Below are 27,629 nucleotides of genomic sequence, written 5' to 3'. Positions count from 1 at the left end.
TGCTAGAAAAACAGGTTCCACCCTAATGTGCGAGGATTCAAAGATCCAAATGTCTTTCTGAGCTAACGCTCATGGAACCCAGACAATATTATAAAAATTATACAAATCTCCAGAAATCATTCTTCTTAATCTTTAAGAAAAGCTTTAGTAAGTATCAATACCTAACAGCACTCTTTGATTATTTCTAATTGTACTCCATTTTAATATTAATTTTGTTGTTTTCTTCTCACATTTCTAGTTGACTTAACTAGACTGGTACTATATCAAGGTGATATGCATCTATTTTTTATATTTTTTAAATTCTAAGGAATTATAAATTAAATGATAAAACCACCATAGCTAAAGATGAATAATGATACTAGTACATATTTAAATATGATCAATATTAAATGAAATTTCAAATGGTATATCTACCATAATTCAAATTGCTAGGAATCCTGTACTTTCATATGCCCTAGTGTTTCTATGCAGAAAAATTAAAATTTCTTTTTCTTGTTAAGTAACTGGTAACATACTCAGATGATGGCAAAAAGAGGCATATTAGGGGTTTATACAGTGTTAGAAGTTCCAGGATATTAGGATTGGGGTAAAAACAGAAACTGTGAGACACCTGTGTCCCAGTGGGCTTCCACCTACATTTTTGTGCCAAATGGTAAAACCATCAAATCTCCCCACAGAGGTGGTAAAACAAGCCATATATCATAAAAGTCATATGTCATATAAGTCACATATAAGTCAGATCTTTTTTGTATTACCTAATTGTGTTTTAGAAAATTTAAATTTGTATAACTTTTAAGTAATATTGTAACAAAAAACATGACTTAGGATACAAATTTATGATGTATTGCATTTCATTGGAAATGTTATATGAAAGAGAAAAGAGGGGAAGGAAGCTCAGAAAAAGATAAATAAATTTTTTAAAATGTGATATGAAAACCAAAAAGTACAGTAATGTTACAGCTAAATAACAATATAAACCTGAACACCCAATCTTGTAAATAAATATACTTTTTTGATTCTTTCCCCAAGATGGCAAGCAGCACCCAGCTCCCTTTGACTCTGTGCAACCTCACTACTCAGGCCGACTCTGGACTTTCACACTATTATCTGGTAAAGGAACCACGCTTCCTAGAGAGTAGCTGACCCCTCCTTGAGCCAAGAAAATTCAAGACAGGTCTAGAACATCTTGTTGTCTATAAGCAAAGGTATTTTAGAGTCGTCTGGAAGAATTTATTTACTTCAATAATTTTTAATGTATTTTTTATTGTTGACACTATTCTAGATTCCCCCTTCCCCACCCCTCGCCACCACCCTCCACCAAGCCCCTGCCCCCCCAACCCCACCTACATCACACTGCTGTCTGTGTCCATGGGCCATGCATATACACATACACATTCTTTGGCTAGTTTAAAGGGATTTATACTGGCCCAACCATGACCATTTGAGCATCAAAAAGAAAAGAAGACTCTTGGCCCATGGCAGTGCCTCAAAGAGACCCATAGATGGAAGCCACAATGAGAGGGCTCCCTGGGTGAAAGGGGTAATGACGGCCTCCACATGCATCCTGGACCCGGTGTCTCTACTGCTACCGAATTGTGGTGACATATTCCTGAGAGAAGGGAGGGAAACAGTGACCATTTACTTCCCCATACAGCCTGGCTCAGGGCAGTTTACAAGAGTGAATGAATAGGCATTTTCTCAAGGTGGTGGTGACAGTCTGGTGGTTAGGCAGGCTGCTGTTATCTGGAATGTTCTACTATGCCATTTGTGCCCAGTCACCAGCGTTTAAACTAGGACTTCCTTGGTATCTGTGGAACTCTTCTTTCTCATCCGTATTTATTCAGGTACTGGTTCTCGGACTTTCCTGTGCACCTAGAGAGTTTATCAAAACCGGGATTGTGCTGGGCACCAGCCCATGGGTTTTGACTCAGTAGGTCTGGGGGAGGTCCAAGCATTTGCATTTGCATTTCTAACAAGCTCTCCTGCAGAGGCTGTTGGTGCTGGTCTGGAAAATGCACTTCACGAACCTGTCCTAAGGAAAAGGACCAAAGCTGCAGTTCTGAAAATACTAGCGCTGTCTCCCAGCTGCCAAACAAGGCCTGCCAGCTGTGTGCATTCTTCACATCTGGAGAGGGGCTGGTAAACATGCCCTCACTGCCCTGGGACCAGCGCCACCAAATGTTTTCTGGGGGAGAACTAGTTGCCCTGAGGCAAACTGCAGAAGCCATGGTTGAGACTGACCTTGTCCATCTGAGAAGCACAGTCACCTCGCGCACCCAACCGGACCACAGCCAGGGCTGTGAAGATGCTCAGAGAGGAAAAGAATACATTTCCACTTCCCTGGTTGTTATCCATCTCTCGGAAGAGGTCGAAGCCGAAGTCTGCATTCACTGCAGCGAAGGAGGCCATCGTGAAACGGAGTGCCACCTGAAGAATGAAGACACAAAATGGGTTCCGGGGACATTTTCCGTCAACGTCATGGGTTTTATATTCTTTTACTTTCTAAACACTTCATTTCTTCAGCCTTGGATGTAACCGTAAATAACTTAGAACAAAAAAACATGTTCCTTTGCTCCAGTATTCTTGTTGCCAACATGCCAAAACTCTCTCTTCTGGCAACAAGAATAGGATACACTCGTTTTTTACCTTAATATGGTCTAATGCAACGTTCCTGTGTTTCTGCCCATGGTCTCCTATTCACACCTAGGACATGTTCCCATTTCTTCTTGATGTGGCATTTCTATCGAGCGGCCTCTGATTGCTTCATTTTTAAGCCCTAAGCAGACACATTCATGGGGTCTATTCTAAAATCACCCTAGATTTCTAAGCTGAAATAAAGAAAAAGTACTGTCTGCAGTAAAATAAATATTATAATATTAGGCAGTCTGTTTGTTAAATGGGCTCTAGTCCGGGAGGTTTAATACACCACTTTCTTAGTCATTCTCTCCATTACAGCCTTGGATACACATTTTTAGAATAATCATACATTCTAACTTTTGGGGGGACCATCCTAATTTCCAGTATTATGCACCCTTGGGCCTATAAGTATATGTATTATTTTCAAGATTTTTTCTGCTTCATCTGGGAATGGAAATATAATGGTCACATTATGAATCACAAACATGCATAAGACCTTCCAATACAGAAGTCTTTCTCTTACTAGAGAACCTGAGGTACGGAAGCAAATTTAGAATCCAGAATGAAAATGAGAGTATCCTTAAATTCTTAATGTTGTTCCTGCCCACCCCCCAGGGGAATTCTTCAGGAATCTATTTTGGTATTTTTTTCTTGCGGACTTTCTACGTAATATTCAGATAGGTCCCAGTGCCACAGTAGAAGTCATCTCGGGCCATGTGAATTAACGTGAATACTCCAAATTATTCTTTTTTGAATATCCTGTGCTATCATACCCCATGGTGTGGCAGGTCCCAACAGATGTGAACCCTGAACGGACTGAATCCTAATGCCAAGCCTGTGGCTAGTATCTGTGTTATCTGGGTCAATTCTTTAACTTCTCCGAGTTTCAAAGTTTCACCTTCTTCAGTGAGATGATCAGTTTAAAGGACAGAAAAACATGTATCCGTCTGCCCTTACCCCTGTAAGAGGCCCCCACCACAGCATCGGGGCATTTGGGGTGAGATGTCAGGGTGGGGGGTGGAAACAAAAAAAGAGTCAGTCAAGAATCAGAATATTCTTGTGGTGGTTTGCAACAAGAATATTCTAAAACTGTCATCACACTTATTTCAGTGACGTCACAAAAACATAATGCCTTGCAAAATTAAAAATGACACTAAAATATGTTTTCAATTCTATTTTACCAAATAGGAGCTTGAGTTTAACAATGAAATTGAGAAACAACTCTGTATAATGCCTGACCCATTATAGACGGCCAGTGGACTAAAGTTGCTACATTCATTGGTCTCTTCTTTGTCCTGCATCAACTTAGATATTTCCAGAGTGTTCTGAGGACCCCATATTCTGCACTTTGAAATTCCAAACACTGAGAGCATCATGGAGGCACTAGGCTGTAAATGAGACTGTCTTTCAAGGTCAAATTCAGCTACCTTTCAATTTACTGTGGGTCCCACTCTACAGTTATATCCCCAAGAACAAAGAGTGAGGAAATTATTCACATTCCACATTTCCGCATACCCTTCACTCCAAGAACAAACATCTACCTTTTTTTTCATAGCAGTCCAGAAAAATTTTAACTGATTTCATACAGAATCCAGTGGGCAATATTAGCATTCTCCATGTCCCTCAAACTTTTCAGGGATTCAAAATCATATTTTACATCTAAAAAAGTAAGTCTTGTTTCTAAAACTATGAAAAATTATAAGATTAAAATCAATGAATATACAAGTAAATACACTAAATTGAAGCATAAGTTGGTTTTTATATTAAGTTTAGAAATCATAAAAAATTCCCTAATTTTAGGGAGAAAATGTGAGCTAGATTCTTTTGAAACACTTTCCAAAACTCCATGTCGATTGCTGAAAATCATAAGTGAAATTAATCACTCTTAGGAAAGAAACTTTAAACGCAAAATCATAATAATCCTTTTAAACTTTTTACAGTGGAAATTATATTTAATGGAGAATTGTAGGTATATTTTAATACATTTGGTATAATATGGACTAGAATCTTCAGAATGAGACCTGAAAGATTTTTAAATGACCCTGTTTGGAGACCTGTTTTGTCCAATGTGGTCTGGAAGCTACTTGGTAGTAGCACATTCCCAAAGCACAAAAACACACTTTTCAATACATTTTTCCCTGGTCAAGCTCCAACTTGTCTTATTGCTTTATGAATTTAAGTTTTAGTATTTTACTCCCTAGGGTGAAAAAACTCTTTCAACTAATTCTTTAAGTCACAATTTTTTAATGCTCACCTAAGGATATGTTTTTAAATCAATTTTAGAGAGAGAAGAAGGGGGAGAAAGAGAGAGAGAAGCATCGATGTGAGAGAGAAACATCGATCAGTTGCCTCCTCTATGTACCCCAGCCAAAGACCAGACCCTCAACTTAGATACGTCCACGACCAGGGGTCAAACCTGAAACCTTCTAGTGTCTGGGACAACGCTCCGACCTACCTACAGAGCCACCCAGGCAGGGCTAACTCCACCATTTTCAGTTTCTTTTGGTCATTCCGGTGCCTTTCACAAAACTTTGAAGAGAAAAGAAGCTACACAAGAGGTGGTGCATTCAGGCGTCAAGTACATATTTGTTATCACTTCAGCAGAGAAACCACAGTAGAAAAATCATCATTATGGAGAGATAGGAACCTAGACATTCCTAGACCATCATCCATTCTCAGGCAATGGCTTTTAAAGTGATAAATGGCATTAGATTATATATCTTTCAGCATTCTTGTTCACACATGTTGAAAACAAATACCAAAAAGTATGTTCACTCCACATAATTGATTTTATAAGCTGTATGCAGGTACGCTGTGGGTTCCAGAAATGAAAGCAAGATTCCTTCCTTCTCATGCCGACTCTTGCTCACAAATTCAACCCTGACTTGATTTCCATCAGGGGAAAGATGAGTAAATATTTACATGACACCAAAACCGTGATTTTTCTTTCTCCTATAATTTCTTTTCACAGCAACTCTTTAAAAACAACAACAACAAAATACAACGAGCCATCAACAACTATACGATGACTTGGGTCCTAGCTAAATAACTAAAGGAAAGTAAAAAAGAAAGTTTTGTTGCTAGAGAAATAACATCGGCATGATATTGTCCAGTATGCCACTGTTCAGACATAACAATGAAGAAAAATTCTTTTTGGGTGGTAAAAACTTGGCCTTCAACTAATTTTACATCTCACTCCAAATATACTATATTCTTATGTTTCTTATATAGGCATTTTTGGCTTAATATATTGATATGTGGTTGATTTATAACTTCCAAGTTAGTAAAACTCATGAAGGTTTTTCAGTGCCAAAGAGACTTGAGGACCGAAAAGCCCATGGAAGCCTGAAGCCTGCAGTGTATTTCAGTCTCGAAAACGTACTACACTTCCTTCTGTTGTCAACGCAAAAGGTAAATATGTTCTCACTAAAGCACTCTTTAAAAGCCTAATTCAAAGAAAGAAAAGTCATTTTAAATAAAGCCTAAGAAAATCCAGGGACAAAACACATTCAACAAAACAAAATTATAATGATAGTATTTCATGTACCCAAGCATAGTATTCTTAACTGATAAATCATATTCTATGCCTTAAATATTTGATCAAGGTATTATCTAATCCTAGAATATTTTTGTCTGTACAAAGAAAAATAATCATATTTCACAGCATATTATTGATGGAGAAAACACTCTTGTGTAACCAACCAAAATACACATATTAGAGGAAAAATAAATAACTACTATTTCACGTGTTTAATTTTAATTGTCATCATGTAAGTTAAGTGGAATGCTATAGTGACTCCTCTATAGAAATACTTTCAAAGCTTTCTATTTCTATTTAAAAATGTGGTTTCAAATATTGACAAATCCCTAATGAGATGGGCACTTTACTATGTAATTAAAAGAGTTCAATTCTAATCTCAAAATTAGTATATTTCAACCTGCAATGCCTTAAATAAGAACACTGGACATATAGACTCGAGATTTGTACATCATTCCCTAAATGCTGTTCACCATTCCAAGAATGCACCACGAAGTGTCCCGTGGGTCTCTGACCGCCACCCGGTGTGTGCACCAGCCTCCCAGGGTCACCTCATGGAGACAGTCATAGACACAGCCGTCCCATAGAAAACCTGAGAACAGGACCAGGCAGCAATTTTGATGTGGTTTGAAGAGTTTAGACTCTCAGATACAGAGAAGCCCCCATAATTCACTCACTTCCCTCTCTCAGAAGTGTCCGGCCAGACTTTAAGTGGCAGGCTTTAGAAATATTTACCTGACTCTCTTCATAGAGGAAGTTGGCAGCTGGTTGGGTGAGTCTGAGGAGCGCCTTGCACTGCTCTGAGATATAAAGCCTCTGACTCAGACACTCCCTGCAGCCTTTTGTGATGGCCGTGGTAGTTCTCAGTAATGTCATTAAGAAGGGCTTGTGTTCAGGCCCTTCCTAGAGCAAATTAAAAGACGTGGGTGAAGTATTAGCCACAGATCCAATCTGAAGAAGTCAAAATAGATATTTTTTAATAAATCAGATTTCAGCACAAAATGTTGTTTCAGTTGATAGTAACATCACGAAGTAATTTCGCAGAGGGTGTGTAGATGTGCATACACTGTGGTACAACTAGCATTTACGTGTGGAGAGGCATGCTGCTACAGTCCAGTCACTGATTTTTGTTATTGTTTGTTCAATTCCTCCTCCTCCTCCAACTCTGGCATCTAAGGAGGAACACATCACAGCCTCACTTTCCAGGTTTCCTTTCTCAGCGTGTCTGAATGCAACGATCACGGAGGAGCTTCAGGGCAGTCCTGGAGAAAGGAGGAGAGGGAAGTCCTGGAGAAGGGGGTTGGGTGGGCCGTGGCGAAGCCCTGCTCTGTTTGGGGACCTGGGGACCACTGGATTTGAAGAAGATAAGTTAGCTGACCCTTGCAGAAGAGATAGGTTTTACTCTGCATGGTGTTTCCGACTTTACCTCACACATCCTTCCACAAGCATTTGCTCACCCTGTCTTTAACTGTATGTTTTAACACTCTATTTTTATGTCTTGACCACTTGAAGTTCTCTAAGACGAATGTTCTACAAGAGGGACAGATGTGTTAGCCACGTTGGACATCCAGAGAGCCCTCTGCCTCCGTCAGAAAAAGCATATTTGTGATGGGAACAATGAAAGCAAAACAATGAAAAAATAATGAGTAACTCCAGGGAAAACAAAGATTACACAGTGAAATGTATATCATACCACCCATTATAGTTCAACTGCAGATAATGTTCTCTTAGTTGTAATGACTTAAATAGTAGGTAGTGAGCTGGACAAAACTTATGGTATATCTCTGTAGTGGTCTGAGGAAGAAACTGTGGGGGTGGGGTGGGGTACAGAGTATGCAAGAGGCACATGGTCCTTCCGGGAAAGGAGGTCTGTAGTGAGTTTCCAAAAGTAAAAAGCAAAGAAAGGCCAGCATTGGCATGTTATTTAGACGTCTGGAGGAAGAATTTTACAAGCGGTTGAGATTGAAGATAGGTATACACCTGTGAAACCATCACCACCAATCAATCATATCTCAAGAAAGCAATTTAAAGAAAGCAATTGAGAGTTGCTCTTCCTGTCAAGTGCGGGGCCTAGTGGGAGGTGGGGCGGAGGTTGCTGTTTCGGGCGATGTGCTTTTCGGCCTCATTTGGACTCCTCGCTCCATAGGTCAGATGTGATATAAACTTGAAATGGATGAAGGACAGAATACGACATGGGGGTTGAATCCAAGCTCAGCAACTCTACCTGCTGTGTGACCAAGTGACTTCTTTTCTCAGAGCCCCCATTTTCTCCTCCATAAAATAAGAATTCAGATCAATTTTATTGTATTCTCATTTTACCTACTTGTCTGTATATACTATACGTAAGTATGCGTGTAAGTATCTAATCACCAGCACGGTGTTTGGTGCAGGATAGGCCTTCAATGATTCTTATCCTTCACGCCCGCCCTCCATTCCCACAGCTTGCGCTATATTGCACCATATGTTACCACCTACAACATAAGATGCGCTATATTGTATCATATGTTACCACCTACAACATAAGATACTGGATCCCTGCAGCCATTTTTATACAGCGTTTACCTCCCAGATTCTGGAGTTTTATTGCTATTAACCCTTTAGGGTAATAGTTCCATCCCTCTGAGTCAAATGATACTTGGCTTCATCGGGAACGTTTTCATAGTAGGAGTTGAGAGCGGATGTGAGTGAAAGCGCAGAGATTAGAGCCAGGAGAGGTGAGGGCTTGACAACGTAGAGGTTGATGTGTGAAGGGAAAGACTGAGGTGACTAACGTGACCCAATTTGCCTGGGACTTTGCTGGTTTTAGCAAGTCCCGTATCCTGGGAACCCCCTCAGTCCCAGAGAAATGCCCAGGGGGATGCTTCCTCCCTCTGACCGCAGCTCCCAGAGCTCCCCCCACACAATCATTTATCTCAGGCACCCCAAATCTGGCCATCACACCATCACGTGGTCATTCAATTCTTGCTGCCTTAAAGCACACAGAATGCATCCCTAACGCCCCAAAATATGTCCCTCTGCTCACCGATACCAGAAACCGCCATGAGGGGAGCCATGGGGTCCCATGCCACAGTCAGAAGTCAGGCACAGGAACCAGATAAATCAGGACAAAGGGATGCAGAGAAGGGTACCCTCATGAGGAGCTGAAGCCAAGCGAGACTGTGTTTTCAAGGATGCTTATGCAAATGGGCAGGGTATGTGAAGAAGATGGTTGTCTCTACTTACCGTGGGGAGGGAGAATGTTGTTAGTAAAAGGATGGGGGAGGGAGGCTTCAGAGGGTCTGGCAATGTTCTATTTGTTAATATGCAGGCTTATATTGAATGCACTTTGATATATTCAAGTTAGGATTCATAATTTTTAAAAGTCAATCAAAAATATTAAGAAATAAGGTGCCTCAAAGGTAGGATCACAGCATCTGTATGTAACTAGTCATCGATCTGTTCCTGAGAGTAGGTTTGGATGGTGCAGGGGCTGGGACCTTAGCCCGGGGTAAGCACCATGGCAGTGAGCTCAGGAATAAAATGCCAAACAAAACCAAGAGGTTTCATTGGTACTGACTGACAGGACGCATGGCAGAAACCAGGGCTCACGGCGTTCCCTTCAGCAACTGCTAACCCTAGCAAGAATTCCTGCGTGACACAGGCTGCCTCCCCAGAAGGGCAAACCCCTCCAAGAGAAGCCCCTGGAGAGATTTCAGGCTTCTGCCTGTGGTCACTGGCCGTTTTCTGGTTTTCTCCAGATTCGGTAGTGAGCTTATCTCTCGCCTAAGGCAGGAGACATGGGAGAAGTCTGTATGAACATGGAAATCAATAATGTAGTCACACCGCATCTGGTAGAAGCAATGATGCAAATCTGATCTGCTTTCCCAAAGTGATCCCTCCTCACTCACAAAAGAAATGTTTTGCCCACGTGCTTGGGAAGTCAACAATGAAAAGCCAGGTGGTAGTCAGATTAGCCACCATCTAATGAAACCAAGCAAGCATTTCTAAACCGATTTTTTTTCTAAAATCCTTAGAACAAAGTCTTAAAGGCTGTCTCTAGGTACAGCCAACACCCTGCCTGGATACCTGCTTATTGATGTGTAGACCCAGCTTCTGGGATGGTTTCACTGCAACTCAGAGCAAGGGTTGCCCCTAAAGGAGCTTATGAGCATTTTGCCTTTGCACCGGGTTTCAAACTGGTATCTAAGAAGGTCGTTATGAGGTCCATTTTCTTTGTATGAACCAGATTTGAAGAGGCAATCTGCCCATCTCTGTTCTTTATGATGCTCATGGGTTAATATAGCCAAACAAACAGACATCAGGGTCCTTAGTGTCTGTCAGTTTGTCTAAGCACATACCCTCTGTGAGAGGGAGCATCCTCAGACCAAAGCAAGACAGCAGTGACTTTGAGCTTGGTGTGAAATTTTACTGCATCATATCACTGAGCTCTTGGGCTCTAATTCCTTCCAGCCCTACCCTGTGCACCAGGGCTTGGCACAGGGACCTAAAATAGAATTGAATATGGGATCTTCATCATTCCTCAAACTCAGATGTTCATCTGGACCCTGAACTATTTGGACTGTGACTTCTCTTTTTAACTGTTCGCCATCCTTCCCCAGCTCCATCTTGTTCCCTGTTTTCTCGAACTTGGAATTTTCCAAAGCCTTACCTGTCGGGTTAGTAATCTCACCTGGATGCTTACCTGCACGAAGCAGCTTCAGATAGGAGCTGAAACTTGAGATGTTAGTTCATTCTTGTTACCCTGCCAGCCTCTTCCCCACCCTTCTGACCTGGTAGTTGCAAGTCGCATCTGCAACACCCAGACCCTCCCTGCTGGATGGTACGGACCAGAGTTCACTCAGAAGGGTTTTCCCCTTGTAAGTGGCCAGGTGTAGGCAAAGGTAGGTTAGGACCAATCAGTCACTGCCGTGAGAACAGGCCACACAGGGGCATGCCTTCCAGTCTTGGCTCGAGCATCACATCGCTGTGCTAGGAGTTGCACCCACCTGCATCTGCCGTGCACAGAAGGAAGAGCAGGCCCGGTTCTTCCAGCGGAATGTTTTCTAAAGCGTAGCCAACACTCACTCTATTCGGAAAAGCCATCGGAATCTGAAGGCACCATCATCTTATAGTTGCTTCTCAATTTGGTCTAGTTGGGCCCCTTTGGCAGGGCAGACAGGACCCTAGACCTCACCCAAAACCCAATGGAGCAGTTATTGCTCATTCCATGGTGGTTTATGAGTAATATAATGTTTGAGGAAAATAAAGTCACAAATAATGTCTGAAAATTAATCTTGACTTAGCGGTGGCAGTCAATTTTCTGTTGAAAAATGTAAGCTTACCAATGGACTTCCTCTTCTCTGGATTCTGATTGTACTTATCACTGACTAGAGGGAACTGCAAGATTTTTAAATCTACAACCTTTCCACAGACTCCCTACGGTAGGGGCCAAGGACTTCCAAGTGGTGAAGTGACCGGTAGGTAAAAGGCAAGGGGCCAGAGTGACGTACACACCGGAAAATCCTCCTGGAACAACCAGGGCCAGCTGTAATTAAGGCCCCTGTCACCTTTCGTTTTTCCCTCCACTTAAATCCAGACAACCCTCCCACCGCCGTGTTTACTATAGTTTACTCCCAACTAACCCATCCCCAAATGGCATGAGTCTGAGAAGGAAACTCAGCCATGGGAACTAGTATGTCACACACATTCTTCTCCTTTGCCGTACAATGATAACCCCAATTTCCAAGGCCCTTACCAGTTCATGAGTACAGATAGGGCCACATGAGCTGTAATAAGCTCATCTGACCATCTCCTGCCCTCCCTTACCCAGAACTGATGCTTGCTGTGGAGTTTGCTCATCCCCTGTGGCCGCCACATAGGCCTTCAGTGTCTCTCTCCCATGCAGAGGCCCTTATCAGCATCCTCATCCCCAGGATTTGGAGGGCTCCCTCACCTTTGTCCCTGCTGCTGGTGCCCACTGAGAGCACACCAGTGTGCCCACAAAGAGTACTATTTCCTAGTGCCATCACAGACTCCAAGCAGGGTGTCAGCACCCTCATCTGGTCCCATGAAGAAATGGGAAGAAGGTCCCTTCCCCGTCCTTACACCTCACTGCCAGGATCTAGCAGAGATGCTTGCTGCACCTACATCCTCCAGAGCTTAACATCTATATGGTTTCTTTGGCTGCTGCTCCTCCTTGAGACCAGGCAGATAACAGAGATTCCTTTGTGGTCCTTCATTTGCCCACTGTACCCACCAAGACCCATGCGTTCACATCTTTCTTGTAGGTTCCTCGCCTCAAGGAAGTGAACTATTACTGTAAATAGGCACTTTGGGGCACTGCCAAGCCATCTGATGACCCATTTTCTCTACTATTAATGAATTTTCCATCTTTAACAGTTTCTATAAAGGTTTCATTTGAAATGTATTTTACTGTTATTATCTTCACATGAACCACTAGCCATATCTTCTTTTTAAAGGCATAATATAAAGTGAATTAAAATGTTCACCCTTCCCCCAAAAAGGCCAGGAAATAAAGCAAAATCATCCACCTAGACCCGAAGTCATTCTCTGCTCCAGACGGCGGGTGTCCCACACCCCAGGGGGTGAGTTTCTAAGTAAGGAGGGGAAACCCTGGTGCTTGGTGCCAGCACTGCTTTCTCGTGGTCACATTCACACGACAAGGAGAGGGGTGTTTTTCCCACAGAGTTTCAATGTCATGACTGCCAATCTCGGAAAGCATCCTTATTTTTATTTATTTTTTGTGGTAGTTCTGCAGCTACCTGAACATTTTTTTCATTTTTTAGAAATTAAAAAATATTTCATTAAATTTCACAAGGGAGTTCCGTGTGTGTGTGTGTGTGTGTGTGTGTGTGTGTAACTACTAGATGCTATATATTCTAGATACTAGGAGACGCCTTTAAGCCAGAAACCAAGACTTATTTCCCTTTCTTCTCCTGTGTATATGATAATGTCAGCCTTAATCAAAGTTATTCAATGAATAAAAGGACCCAGAGTAAAATAAGTGTCACAGCACAAAGGCAAGCCAATGAAAGCACTGAGGACATCACAATTAGTTGGAAGTGGGCCTCCCTGATGAGTGAGCATTTGATCTGGAACTTGGAAAATAAAGACGAGAAGCGTTCCAAGGAGAACAGCATCCGTAACAACCTGTGGGAATTCACGTATGTGTTGTGTCCTGGGTGTAGCTAGCAAACACCCAGTAACACAGTGTCATGGGGTGATGGTACATCAGGCTCTGTTGCCTGAATGCATGAGGATGGGGTTAACAAGGACAGAGAATTCATCAGTCAAAGTCCGCATGGCAGAGAGAGGAGAAATAATAAGCTCCGCTTTGGATTTATTGAATTTGAGATGCCCACGGGATGTCTAGCTGGAAATTCAGGCCCCTATATAAAAGTCGTTGGTGACAGAGATGTTAATTTGAGGGCCTTTCACACATAGGTTATCATTAAAACCATAAATGGGATTCCCAGACAAAGAGTCCAGAGCAAGAAGGAGAAACACTCATTGGGAAGACTCCTGGGGAAATTCCTACAGTTAAAGGCATCAGAAGGGTATGGAGAGGCAGAAGCAAGAGTGTGAGAGGAGTGGGGGAACTGCAATAAAGATGGGCTGAAAACTGTCTTCTGTGCACTGATGTAAGATTTTTTTCAGCTTTCCCCCACCCCGAAGTTTCTCTTTGCATGATTAAGATGAGGAAAACTAATTGTTAAAATACACACATGACTACTTCCTTGAGTTTCATCTTTGAAAAGCAACAAACTTGTATTCCCTCATGACTGTCCTTTACTCAGAAGCACTGTTGTTGGAGGTAATTATTAAAATCCAGCAATAAGAATAGCAATAAAACATCAGTCAAGAGGAATTCCCTTCACATCCTAAAATATATCAGAATACCCCCTGAAAGCTAAAGTCATTCGTGTTTTAAGTATTTGCTTGGTGTCTATTTGTTTGTTCTGAATTGCAGAGATTGAAATTTGGATATAAACTGTATTTATGAGATCTAATCCTTCTCATCTACGTCATTTATTTGAATAAAATCTCGTACTAGCAAGTTCCATGACTTAATTACATGTTGTGTCATGGTTAATTCATTCTAAATACTCTGAATGTTAGGTCTATTTTTACTTCTTGCCATTTTCTCTGTTGTTTCATGATGGGTAGGGCATAAAGGAATTCAGTCAGTCTACAGCACTTATTTACATGTCCCTATTTATCCTCTCTTTCTTTTCTTTCTGCCTTCTGCACTCCTCCTTCTCTTTTCGTTTTGAAATGGATAAACTTGGCTTTCACTTGGCAATGAATACTATGACACAGTACTCTCCTCACACACTTAAAGGAAGGCAATCACTGGCACTTCCTAGAACATCTTTCCACCAGAATTCTAAATCCTGGGGGCCCGACTGACTCCCACGTATTTGTGCCATGTCGCTTCCCCCTTTTGACAGGGTCACCAGAGTCATGAAGGGCACATCCCCAAAGGACTCGGAAAGTCTGTGCTTTTTTCAAACGAGAAGCAGTTGGAACTGCTTCTTATGATTATATGAATAGAAGATGACAAAGCCATTGACACAATTCAATACCCCATTCATAATTTTGAAATTTTAAAAACACAAGAAAATAAAAAGACACCTGATATCTGTCACTACTGAGCATTGCAGTGACTATGTTAGCAAGTCAATCAGAAAAAATGAGGGAATCAAAATAATAAATGAAATTATCTGTATTTGTAGATGTAAGAGTATACGTGGGAAACCATAGTAATTAATGATAGAAGCAAGTCAAACAATAAAAGAATTCAGTGAAGTAACAGGTATAAAACTAACATACAAAAATCAGTAGAAAGCCCAGAGTTACACCCCAAAATGCCTATGGAAAGTCAGGAGGTGAGAAAGGCAACATCTCAAATCAATAGAATAAAGATGGATATTTAAGTAAAAAACTCTGGGAGAACTAGGTGGCCATTTAGAAAAGATAAAGTTGTAGCCACATCTCACCCATACCTAGGAACAAACTCCCAATGAATTAGGGATCCAATGCAGCAAACAAAATCGTGGTGGATGTACTAGAAAAAAAAAATATGTATGTCAATTACTCTTTAACGTCTGTGAAGGAAAAGGCTTCCTAACTGGGGCTCAAAATCCAGAGAAAGAAAAAGAAAGACTGATACATTTTGCTACAAAATAAAAATGAGAAGTTGTGTTTGTCAGACAAATACCATGTGATTTCACTTATCTGTGGAATGTAAAGAACAATATAAATAAATAAACAAAACAGAAACAGACTCATAGATTCAGAGAACAGACTGACGGTTGCCAGAGGGGAAGGCATTTGGGGGACTGGAAGAAGGAGGTGAAGGGACTGAGAAGTACAGATTGGTAGTTACAGGACAGTCATGGGGATGTAAGTACAGCACAGGGAGTACAGTCAATAATGTTGTCATAGCTATGGATGGGGCCAGGTGGCCACTGGAAATATCATACACTAAAGTATATGACTGTCTAACCTCCATACTGTACACCTGAAACTAATACAAAATAATGTTAAATGTAAACTGTAATTGAGAAAAGTTAAAAACAATGTAAAATAAAAAAATAAAACTTGTGTATGTCAGAAAACACCAAAACCAAGCCCAACTAGAGAAAATATTCACAACACTCACCACAAAGGCTTATATCTCTATTATGTAAAAACTCTTAAGCATGAGGAACCCCAAAGTACCAAACCTTAGCAGAAAAAAATGTAGAAAAGACATGAATAGGCAATTCACAGAATAAAAATGCTTAGCTTTTGATAAACTTCATTTTTTGGACCAATTTTAGGTTCCTAGCAAAACTCGGCAGGCAGTACAGAGGTTTCCCTGACAGCCCCTGCCCCATACATGCACTAGCCCCCCCACGTAACAAACATCCCCCAGCAGAGCGTTCCATCTGTCATGGCTGATGAGCCTGCGCTGACACACCATCATCACCCGGAGTCCATGGTTTGCCTTAGGGTTCATTCTTGGTGTTGTACGTTCCACGGGTCTGGACAAATGCATGACACGTAGCCACCAAACTAATACCATACAGAGTGGTTTCAGTGCCCTGAATGTCCACCTCCTGTGCTCCACACAGTCATTCCTCCCTCCTCCCCACTCCTATTTCAAATTTATGTGCAGTTCAAAATATGATTTCTTCTGCGCGTATGCTTAGAAACTCCTCTTCTCTGAGATCCATTGCCTAACGGACCATGTCTTCTGCTAATTTGGTTTGTTTTTATTTCCTTCTGTAATTTTTTGTATGAAGTAAAAATCTACATATTTAATTAGAGTAATAATCAATTATTCTACTATTATTTCTTTGAACTCTTTCCCCCAACTATGCATGCTTCCCATTCATCACAAGCTAAATTGTAACTACATAAATAAATTTCTGAGCTATATTCTGTTCCATTAATTGGTCCATTTTTTAATCAATTAAAACTATTTAATAGAAATTATTTCAGCATTTGATAGGACAAGTCCCTCAAAATGGCTTCATGTTTTCAAAACATTCTTGACTATTTTCACTTATTTAAATTTTCCACAGCAATTTTTACACTTATGTTTCAAGAAAAAACTCCCAATAAAATGTACAGTGGCATCAATTTCTGTGACTTAAAGCCACGCGGAGTCACGCATTACTTTAAGGAGCAGAGCCTCTGGGGAGCGGTACAGCACCTCCTGGAAGACTGGTACAAAGGGTCCTCCGGGCACTTCAGCCCGCAGCTTGGGAGGGGCAGGAAACCAAGAGTGTAGGATGGAAAGATGGAAAGAGACATCCAGCACTCAAACAAGCACAGCCCGACTTCCTCAAGGAAAGAACCAAACCATTCAGTCACTCAATGGTTACTTGAATATGAATCAGAGAGAAAGTAAATTTGGCTTTGACACCCCAAATGTAGAGAAATAAAGGTACAAGCTAGAAAAGAATAGAGATTGAGCATCTTCTTAGATTAGTTAATGGAGTCCATAGGTCATTGAGGAAAATTAGTCTAAACCCCACCAATCTGGACTCGAAGTCTTGGGAGAATCCTTTTCTTTCTACGCCGAAGGTTGGGTAAGTTTCACTCTCGGACCTGCCTTCAATCTACATCATGCCACATAAATGGCATGCAGAGTTTCTGTTTTCATAACTGGGGAACACCACACAATTGTAATTGTACTACACGGCGGTTGTTTACAGTGACCCACTTAGGCACACAGGTCCGACTTGTTCCTGTCTGGCTCCCTTGGCCTGGAATACGTTCCCGAGTCATGGAATTCTCAAAGCACAGCACAGGGAGGTGTTGGAATCGAAGTCATCAAAAATGAGTCCTTGGTCTAGGAATTAGTGAGTGGACATTCAAAGGACATGATCGTTACCAAAGGAAGGCAGCTTCAGTAGTTTTTGCCCAGTTGCCGGTCATTTCTGCTGCCACTCAACCAAAATCAGTGTGAAGGCCAAAACTCACCTCGTTCAAGTGTGTTAGCCCCTCATCTCCTTCCCTGACTTTCTGTGATTTAAAGTACTCTTCATAAATGCGTTATAGTTCCATAATGCCTTCACACCAACTACTTAAATTCGGGGCCAGTAATCATGCATTAGATCAAGCATCTGATGAAATCTGAGTATCACCAGATTCAGCTTCTGACTGGGACTCCACCAGGATGCTTTTAAAATAATAAAAGCCTATGTTAGACCCCTTCAGCAATTTAAAGGGTATTATTTTCCAATTTTTTAAATGTTAAATGTTAGACCAGCTCAAATATAAAGCAACTTTCAGTTGAAAATTTTTAAATATTTAAGTCGTAACAACAGAAACCCTACCAACAGTTTATTCCAGTGACCCAAGTTCCGTCTGAGAGATGTCTTGGTTGCTTCCACTTGTTAGCATAGTATCTGTCTTTGCTCAAAAATGAACTAGTGGCAGAAAAGTTTGAAGCACAAAGTTGCATAAAGGTGGCAAAATTTTCAACAATTCTCTGGAGGGTCTCAGAAAAAATTACGTTAGCATTGCGATGTGGAAAGCAGAGGCGAGGCCACGCAGTCTCCTCCTAGAGCAGGGTTTCCATCCGCTTCTCCAGTCCTTTCCACTAATGACGGCAAAGTGAGTCTGGGACTAACCATGGCCAGACCCCAAGGCGATGGGATAATTTTAACAACAGACCACAGTTGCTGAATCCCAACACCCTCCACGGTTTTCTGATATAATCTAAAAATAAGGATACAACCTAACCTCCAACAAATCTCATCAAATTCTTAGTTTACAATTATCTGCTTATATTACGGGTCTAGGACTAATTCAATGTCTAATTAAAAACATCCTCTTGTTATATTTATATAACTCTTGGTTTTGACCAAAGACCTGATCATTGAGACATAAAGACCACTCTATATAGTATATGTTGCTGAATGTCGTGAAATATGCCATCACATTAAAGGACTTTTTCCCTATGTGTTGGTACATGAAAAGGCAAAGATTAATGAAACTGCTATTGTACATGCCTGTTTAAAAAGAAAAGTGTTCATAGCACTTGGTTGGAAAGAGAGCAAATGCTCAAAACCAGAGAACAAGTGAACGTGCGATGTATCAGCAACACTCAGGCCTCCTGGTACTTAGTCTCCTGCACTTGCCAAAGGCCACGACGTCTTCTCCAGAGGGGGATGGACATCAGACAGAGCCCATACCACGTCCTCTTAGCCTCCACCACTGGCTCCTTCTGTTCCCTCTATGCTCCAACTGTTGCTTCCTTTTCTCCTCCCACTCTCGCTCCAAAAGACCTCACCCATTCCCATCACTTCCAGACCACCCCTCACCGAGGACCCCACCTCTGCCTCTCCAGACACAACCTCTCCTTTATCTCCTCTATTCCATTGCCCACGTGACATTTCAGAGACATCTCAAATGTCCCACCTGCCCACCTGCCCCCACGATCTTTCCCCAAACCTGCTATTCCCCCCAGACTTGCCTTTCTCAGGAAACAGAACTCGCATCAGTTCAGCTGTGCAAGTGTGAAATCTGAGAGTGACCTTTGACATCTCCATCCCCACTGCTTCTTATTCAATCCATTGCCAAATGCTACAGATTCCTCCTCCAAAACATATCTCAGGTCTTTCCATTTGTCATCTCTCAACTCTTGCTATGGTTTCCTCCCTCCTAACTCTTGGAATGAGTTGAATTGTACCCCCTACAGTATGTATCTAACTCTTACCCCACAAGGACATGTGAATATGATCTTAATTGTATCTACTTATCTGTTGAATGTTTGTTACAATCCAGGCTCCATGAAGGCAATGTCTGGATCTGTTGTGTCGCTAAGAGAACTTCTATCCTAGCATGATAGACACTAAGAATGGTTCTTCAATAAATATAATTACAGAGACGAAAGGGGACAAAAGGATCTCCTTTTGTTGGTGACTATTCTGAGAAGTGTCATGTCCCATGATGAGTTAGCTGAATTTCATCAACTGTGGAAAAGTTAAATTTACAAAATGTTGCTAAATTACTTCCCAGTGATAGAGGATTAATCCAAGTAAATCAATATAACATTTGAAATTAAAATGCCATTATTAGGAAGCACACCTCTTCTTTGATGTTTGATACACTGGAGAACAAGGCAAATTTTTGCTTGCATGCACCTACTAATCACAGGAACAGGCCAAGACAGCCATAATACACAGGTCCAAACCATGCCAAGGAAAGCATGAAGATCAGACTCCTGACACAGGAATGTGCCTAAAGTGAAAATCCTTAATAAACATGATCTCTTCCCAGTGCCCTTCTGCCTGTAAACACACCAAAGAGGCTGCCGTGTCTCCTTGGCCTGACCCCACTGGTACACGTAACCATCAGAAACTTGGACTCAGTAACAGAGGCGTGCCTTGGGCAGGTGAGACCTGAGTCAGGATACAAAACCTGTATCACCAGAGAGAAGAGGAAAACGTCACAGCCTTATTTCAGGGGGAAATTCCACGGACATTTTAGCATTGCACACAAAGCCAAAGAAGAGTGTTAACTATACTAAAACTTATTTTAACAAAGTTGCCCATGCAAATCCTGCATCTTTCCACCACCATTGATTCAACATTCATCCACTCACTGACTCAACAGATTTACATCGAGGGCCGACAAGGTGATGGGCCCGATGCCATCCCTTAGGGATACCACGGTAAGGAAGATACAATATCTTCTTCAGTGGACCCCCAGAGTCTGGGCTAGGAGACAACTGATGAGCAAGTACAAGGCAGCACGAAATGTGCCCCAGGGGGGTAATGTCTGAACAACCAAGGAACAGAGATCACCGAGAAACCTAGACCCATGAGATAACCTGGACGTGGTCGGGCCTGGAGGGGCAGACAGCAGCCAGGGCCGCACAGGCAGCCTTTCGGGGCAGAGAACAGGGTTGCCCCTCAAATGACCAATGGAGCTAGTGGTCAAAGGCAGGAAAAATAAAGTTAAAGAGTCCGAATGGGGGAAAAATAAGGAAAGAGGTGAGCTGGGTAATGAAATAAAAAGGAAATCAAGATTTGAAAATAATCAGCTGTGGAAGAAAAAAAAGTGAGTATACCCAGAGAGCCCGCTGCTCCCACTTATGTCCCTGAGTCGTGTTTCTGTGTGAAGGAAAATACGTACTGTTGCGCACCTGTCAGTGTTAAGAGGCAGGAGTCATTACTGTGCATTATCATGAAGAACATGATTCTTCAAACTTCAGGTCACAAGCCATTGGGAGAAATGAAATAAATTCAGCGGATGGATGCTAGCATTTCTCAAGTGAAATACAGTAAGACATGATAACATAGCACGAAATAGGATATAGCAGAGCAGATGCAGAGACTAAAACAGGATGCAGGCACGGCTCACAGGAGGGGCAAGCACTGTCTCATGGGTGCGCATGCATGTGATCAGTGACAATGGTATTGGGGGGCACGATCAAAATTACTTTTGATTACCCACTGACCAAGAAGTGGGTCCACATCTAATGTTGATTCCACTCCAGTTTTGGCATACCTTTGAAATCTCTTTTAAATATTGAAGGCTTCATACACACGCTCTCAGACCCGGACCTCAGCAAGGTGCTTGCTCTTTGCACTAAATGCATGTGGACCCTGGGAAGATGCCTTTGAAGACGTGGCTTTCTGCCAAATCCTCTAGTGTTCGTCTTCCTGGTGAGAGGGAGGGGTGCTGGAAAGGAGTGGGCCCATCCCACACAGGCACTGGGACCCCTGGGACTATTTTCTTTCCAGCTTTATATTGCGTACATTAGAAACCCAGACAAGGAGGATCTGGTTATGGGGGGGGGGCCAGGCCCCAGAGAACTGTCCCCCATGCATCCTTCCATGGTCAACTGCCACCTCTCCAAGGGTCAGACAAGAAGAATTGAGACTGGTGATGAGTCACGGCCCGTGACAACCAGTTTCTAGACGGCGGTTAGAGCTTTCAGTGTGACAGTGAACCAGGGAGCATCTTTAAGAAAGAAGGTCATGACTTTTTGCTTCGCTTTGTATTAACCAATCTGTTCCAGACAGCAAAGCATTTGTTCACTGTGAAACGGAAGTCCCACCTGCCACTTTCACCAGCCAGGAAGTGCACACACGTGTGAGGGAAAGAGCTAATCCCTGTGGGTGGTGTTCTGTCGTGGGCGTGGCTATTCTGTTGGGCTAAGTCGCGGCCATGATATGATTAAAGATTTCCAGGGTTTTATATTGGTGAACATGTGGAGGTCACATAGGTCATGCCTTTCTTTGTTGTCGGCTCTGTATGCTGAAGTCGATGGTGGCCGTTTGTACGAAGCATGTGTATGTGTGTGTAAGAGCAGAGAGAGAAGGAGAGAGAAAGAATGCTGTGAGAATGTGGCATTGTGACCCCAGGTATGAAGAAACAATTATTAGAACATGAGAGCGACACACCCTCCTGGTAAAGCCACTCGTAGTTGAGGGAGCCAGTTAGGGGTGGACAAGCAAACAAGACAGGATCTCTCAGAGACTGAAACCTATCAAGAAGGCAAACTAGACTGTGAACTTGAAAGCAAGCCCTATTGCTATTTTGCCCAGTGCAGTGCCCAGTGCTTACGATTATGTGAAAGTTAAAGCAACACGTTGCAGTTTCAAGAATGTGTTTCATCAGGAGCTCTCGAGAGCAGAGGTTGCCAGATGCTTTCTGCTTACAGGTAACAAACGATTTGGGGGCTACGGGCTATGTAGCCATCTGCTGTGATTCAATTTTTCAGTCGTACCCTGAAAGCAGGCATAGCAAAAAAAAAAAAATTAAACAAAGGACATAGCTGTGTTCCAATAAAACACTTCTTATAAAACCAAATGGCAAGCCAGTTTAGACCAAGAGGTAAAGTTTGCCAACCCCTACCCTCCATGGCACCCTGGAGGTCAAATATGGGGTCAAATATGTTTGGCTTTGACAAACCACACAGCTGATTCCTGAAAGTTCTGTATCTGACCCTACATCTTAAAACCATTGCACCAACAAAATCTAGAAAAAAGTAATAGCAAATTAGTCTCTCTTTTGACCCTCATCAGCACCAATATTACTATTTTGCAGATGAAAATTAAGATTTCAAGCTTATTGATTATTTATGCAAAGGTACACACTTCTAACGGATGACATGGATTTGATAGAGAGTCATTTGGTTTTATAAGAACCAGGAAATCCACAATCTAGATCGCCGTGTAGCTGATGACCAACTGATCTTCCTACAAAAGGCACACGGACCTTTGGTGTTTACTGACTCTGAACCTGGAACAGAAACTTCCCAGATGGTGGTGGGGAGTAATGTGGGAAGAGAGAGAGAATTTAAGGAGAAAGCTTTTACCCTACAATAATGCCAGCTACAAAGAGGGTCCTTGTAAGTTTTTCTTTCTTTTTCACACATGCACACCCACACTCTACCCCAGGACTCTGGAAACAACTGGCAAAGTCCGAAATGTAGAACAGGAATCCAGGAGGAAGCCTCAGGGTGGGTCTAACGGACCTGGACATTCGATGCCTTCTCATCTCCCAGAATCCCCTTGCCAGCCCCTCAAAGGATGCACAGCGTGGAGGCAGGAACCACTGCTCATCCCCCACCCTGACTTCAAATGGGACCAAGAGGAGGCCCCAGCCCACCCTGTCATAAAGGAATGAATGGCTGCGTGGCTTTAAAAACCTTAAACAAGAGACTGGGTTGAGTTTTTTGTCACATCTGAGTGTTGTCACTGGATACCTCTATGGGTCCCACAGGCGAGTCTGGGGACAAACCACTCACCAACCGGCGCTCACTTAATGCTGTCTAGTCACTATAGGCTACGCACACACACACACACACACACACACACACACCAATGCATCCCTAAACAGCGTGCTGCAACATCCCACACACCCACACAGCGCGATAGCATGGTGATGTTATGTGACCTGGTACACAGCGGAGTTCATACTTGACACTGAAGCAGGTAACAACACGCGTGAGAAAACATCTCTGGTCTGCCCTTTGCACCCCTTCCAGCACACGCTCATTGCATAAGATCCCTGTGTACTGGGTTATAAAAACAAAAAGGCATCCCTCTACTTTTCAACTCCAAAAGTTCGTGTGTAGGTCTCTAACATTTATCTCACTAAATCTGTTACCCTGTGTTTCCACCTTGGGTGAGAACGTATTGGCAGGCCCTAATAACAACCTTATGGAGAGAACTGGGTGCTTCTTCATTTATGAAGTGATGCAATTCTTCTCAATACCCAAACAAGGACGGTTAAAGTACTTCAAAGTGAAGACCCACGGAGCAGCGTTTGCCTCTCTAACTCCCCTTTCAGTGTCATGTTGTTGCAGGTGAAGTTCACTCAGCTACCCTGCAAATTCCAGCGTCCGCCTTTAAAGGGGCCTAATTACATACCAAAGGGATGGAAGATTCTAGGATCCGCCTCATTTTATCCCTCATTTTTGTCCCTATTCATGTCTCCTCCAGTCCAAAAATTTCTCATGACTTCTCCCAGGAAAAGAAAATGTGGAAACATTCCCAGTCAGGGCACATGCCTGGGTTGCAGACCAGTTCCCCGCAGGCCAACTCCCAGCAGGGGCCGCACAAAAGGCAACCAGACATTGATATTTCTTTCTCTCTCCTTCCCCTCTAAAGATAAATAAATAAATAAAATCTTTTTAAAAAATTTAAAAAAAGAAAATTTGGAAACAAGTGGGAAATGAGAAGGGGAAAAACAGTGAAAAGTGAAGAGAGTGTGTTTCTTCATTTCACAAGAAGTGGGGGGGGGGTGGGAATGGAAACCTCTAAACACCACCTTCAATTCAATGCCTTGCTTTAAACACTGGGTCACAAGGAAATTACTAAGCCATTGTCTCTGCTCCCTTCCCCCACCGGATTCCATGACTTACAAGTAAATTTGAAAACTGGACTACAAAGTGATGGCTGGAGGTACTCCGGAAGTGCTTCTGGGAGGTGGAGGGTCCTGGGGGTGTTGGAGTGAGGATGATGCTCCAACTCCTTGGGCAGAAGGAAGGACACAATTCAGGGCGGTCCCCTGGGCCAGAGGGAAGGCTCAGGAGCAGACAGTCACCAGCACTGCTGTTCTCCTGGCTCAGGCTTCTCTCTGAACTGCTCCCTGACCAGCATTAACCTTGACCCCTGACCTCACTCCTCCCAGGGGCCTCTAAGACCACAGGACTGGTGCCCACAAAGTGTCACTTGCAAAACTTTGACAGCTTTACTGCTGTTCTGGTCAGCATGACCTGAGGCAACACAACCAGGTTCAGACAGGGACACAAGCAGATTAGTTCTCAAAGAACAAGGAGGAAACCTGGATTTGCGCTGCCGCCAACCTGAACCCAGCCTTCTCCGCTCACTTGTTGAATGGGAGACAACAGCACCCTTCCCTGGGCGAGACTCGGGTTTTCACGTGGCCCCATACACATCTCTAGAGCACTTTCCAGACCAACAGGAGACTTGACACCTTTTTATGAGAAAATAATCCCGAATAGTTTTACTTAATTCCTACCGAGCAATCAGGGCAATTTTGCCAGTATGAGTATAACTTTCTCTAATAATATGTTAGCGTTGGAAATCCTGCCACAGACTTTGAATCAAAAAATTCCAGATAAAACTGTGATGAAAGGCAAGGCTTCCTGTTGTTACTGTTTCTGTTCTAACCCCCACAGGTGTTAGGGCCTCACAAATAGACACAGTCCACCTCCCTCTCCTCTGTGTCTTGCCCCATAACAGGGTCCCGTGAGAAGCCCACTGTCCCGGTCACGGCTACTGAGTGCAGAACACCAGCAGAGGCATCCAGGGAGTGGATTATTGTGGAAGAAGACAATCGCAGCACAGAGACAGTCCAAAGCTCAGTTGTGCCCAGCTTTGCCCTTTTTATTTTGGAGAACCTTTGATTCTGAATAAGTTTATCAAGTACTCAAAAGTGTCTAATATTACTGAAAAAAACAACTACCAACTCAGACCTCTCACCATTGCTGCTAAAGTTGCCAAATTGCATTGATAGTAATGAAAATAGAATCAACAGGGAATGTCTCACAGGTGGCAGACTTTGGGGGGCACTATTACCATCATTCCATTGTGGTCTCTGGTTTTGTTTTTGACCTAGGAGTTGACATATAACTTGTCACCAGGGTTTTAGGTCTCATTTACTATTTAAAAAAATAGAAAAGACTCGCTTGTAAAATTCCATTCATTTCATTCATCCATGCATGTTGATTCAGCATTGCTGTGACTCCCAGCAATAGAAACCTCAGACAGAAGCCCTGAATGTGTTCAGCGTGCAAGTTATCTTTCATCAGCATCAGGATTTGTTCAGCACTTGGCAGGCGTATTTCACCTAAGGCAAAGAACAGTGCTGGTTTCCCATATCCGATGTGTTGCCCGTCGTGATAGATGCTGCCACCCACTTTCTCTCTGGCCTCGAAGATCACTCTACAACAAGTGTGTAGAGAAGAGCAGTGGGATTGGGAAGTGCAGGAGGCTGTGGTCTCACCAAGCAAGGGGGTATCTGACCGTCAAGAGCCGGCTCCTCCCCACCCAGGAGCCACCAGGAGAGAAGAGGGGCAGAGACTGACAGCGAGGTGGGGGCTGTAGCCATGCCATTAGGGGCAACGCTGTTACTGAAGGCAGCTGAATGCTCCCTCAGACAGCTCCAGGGGCTGCTCAGTAACCCTGGGGAGCCTGAGAACACTCAGAAGCCTAGAAGATGTAAGAATAACCCAGCCTGTGCGAGAATGCCACTTACCTCTTCCCACAGCGCTTCGGAGGCCTTCACTGCTGACTTCAGGGGTTCTGCCTCCTCCCTCCTAAGACTCCTCACCCCTCCCATCTCACCCCTGCCAAGGTTCAGGAAAAATGTCCCAGGCGTCCCATTGGCTCAACCCCAAGGGAGAGGTTGGCCGCAGCCACAGCAGCAGCAGTGACAGCAACCCGTGGAAGTTCCGCCCCTCTCCTAGACGGCACTCAGAGGCAAATCAGGGAAGAGGCACCAGGTGGCTTCAGTGTCCAGCTGTGGGGGGCTCGTGGTGCCTCCCTGCTCAGCCGCAAGCAGACAGCAGTGCCGTGGTGGGTGTTAGTCGTCCTGCTACCAGTTCATGAAGAAGCAAACCCAATAGCCCACAGAAGCCAAGCATTCGAAAGACTCTCCTTTCACACGCCCATCTACACTGTGTGTATCTGGACAAAGGGGCAATTATAGGTTAAGAGTCGGAAATCAGAGCCAGCAGAACAGAATGCAGGGAGAAGGCAACCCTGAGGGTGAGCCAGAGCCAGGAGAGGCCAAGGGGCAGGTGGAGAAGTCAGCCGGTCCTGTCCTCCGTCCAGAACAGAGGTCCATGCCTGGGTCTTATCCCTTCCCAGGCTGCCGTTAGGGTTCAAAGAGTGTCCCTGAAAGATGAAGTGACTCCAGTTCCAGATCTCACAATGAGCTGGTGACATAAGGATGGTTTTGTCCATAACACATGGCAGTGTGCTGCTTGGAGAAGGGCTGACAGGCCAGGTACACAGGTACGCAGGCCACGTCCCCTGAACCAAACATCAGGACATGTCTTCTGGGAAGTGCATTTTGCTTGCATAACACAGCAGGTGTGGGGTGGTGGGAAATCCCAGCTCCTCGCCTTGTCACCCGGCTGACCCGAGGCAAGCCGCTCAGCCTCTCCCTGACTTACTCTCCTCGTTTGAAAAATGGAGAGAATGTCAGTGCATTTGTGGTTGAGAGGGTCATGGGCAATCTGTGGAAAGCACTCAGGATACACGGTTGACCTCTGAACATTGACAGGATTAGGGCACTCACTCCTGCAGTCAAAAATCCTCCTATAGCTTTTGATAACCCCAAAACTTAACTACTAATAGTTTACTTACAAAGATCCACCAATCCATCAATCACATGAGCAGTGACCTTGAGGGTGGGAGGCATGGTGACCCTACTCTTCACTCCTAGACATGAAAAAGAGGGCGGAAAC

General features: G+C 43.3%; 1 protein-coding gene across 2 annotated transcripts in view; it reads right to left on the bottom strand.

Annotated features, from left to right (window-relative positions):
• Positions 1 to 26,561, bottom strand: part of SERPINB7 (serpin family B member 7) — a 43,017-nt gene extending 16,456 nt beyond the window's left edge. Inside the window, exons 1-2 of one of the 2 annotated variants that reach the window (XM_037035515.1) lie at positions 26,414 to 26,561; positions 2,242 to 2,427 (exon numbers count right to left, since the gene is read on the bottom strand). In XM_037035515.1, the coding sequence (XP_036891410.1) occupies positions 2,242 to 2,427; positions 26,414 to 26,497 (270 nt within the window). In that variant the 5' untranslated portion in view covers positions 26,498 to 26,561. Of the gene's footprint in view, positions 1 to 2,241; positions 2,428 to 6,910; positions 7,065 to 26,413 lie in introns of those variants that run through there. The other variant, XM_037035508.1, reaches the window with a different exon arrangement.
• Positions 26,562 to 27,629: the final 1,068 nt, after the last annotated feature.

Source organism: Sturnira hondurensis, unplaced genomic scaffold (genome assembly GCF_014824575.4).
Source record: "Sturnira hondurensis isolate 20B ecotype Veracruz unplaced genomic scaffold, ASM1482457v3 Scaffold0001872, whole genome shotgun sequence".
Classification (NCBI taxonomy): domain Eukaryota; kingdom Metazoa; phylum Chordata; class Mammalia; order Chiroptera; family Phyllostomidae; genus Sturnira; species Sturnira hondurensis.
Note: the sequence above shows the minus strand (reverse complement) of the source record. Positions and strands in the feature narration are given on the sequence as shown.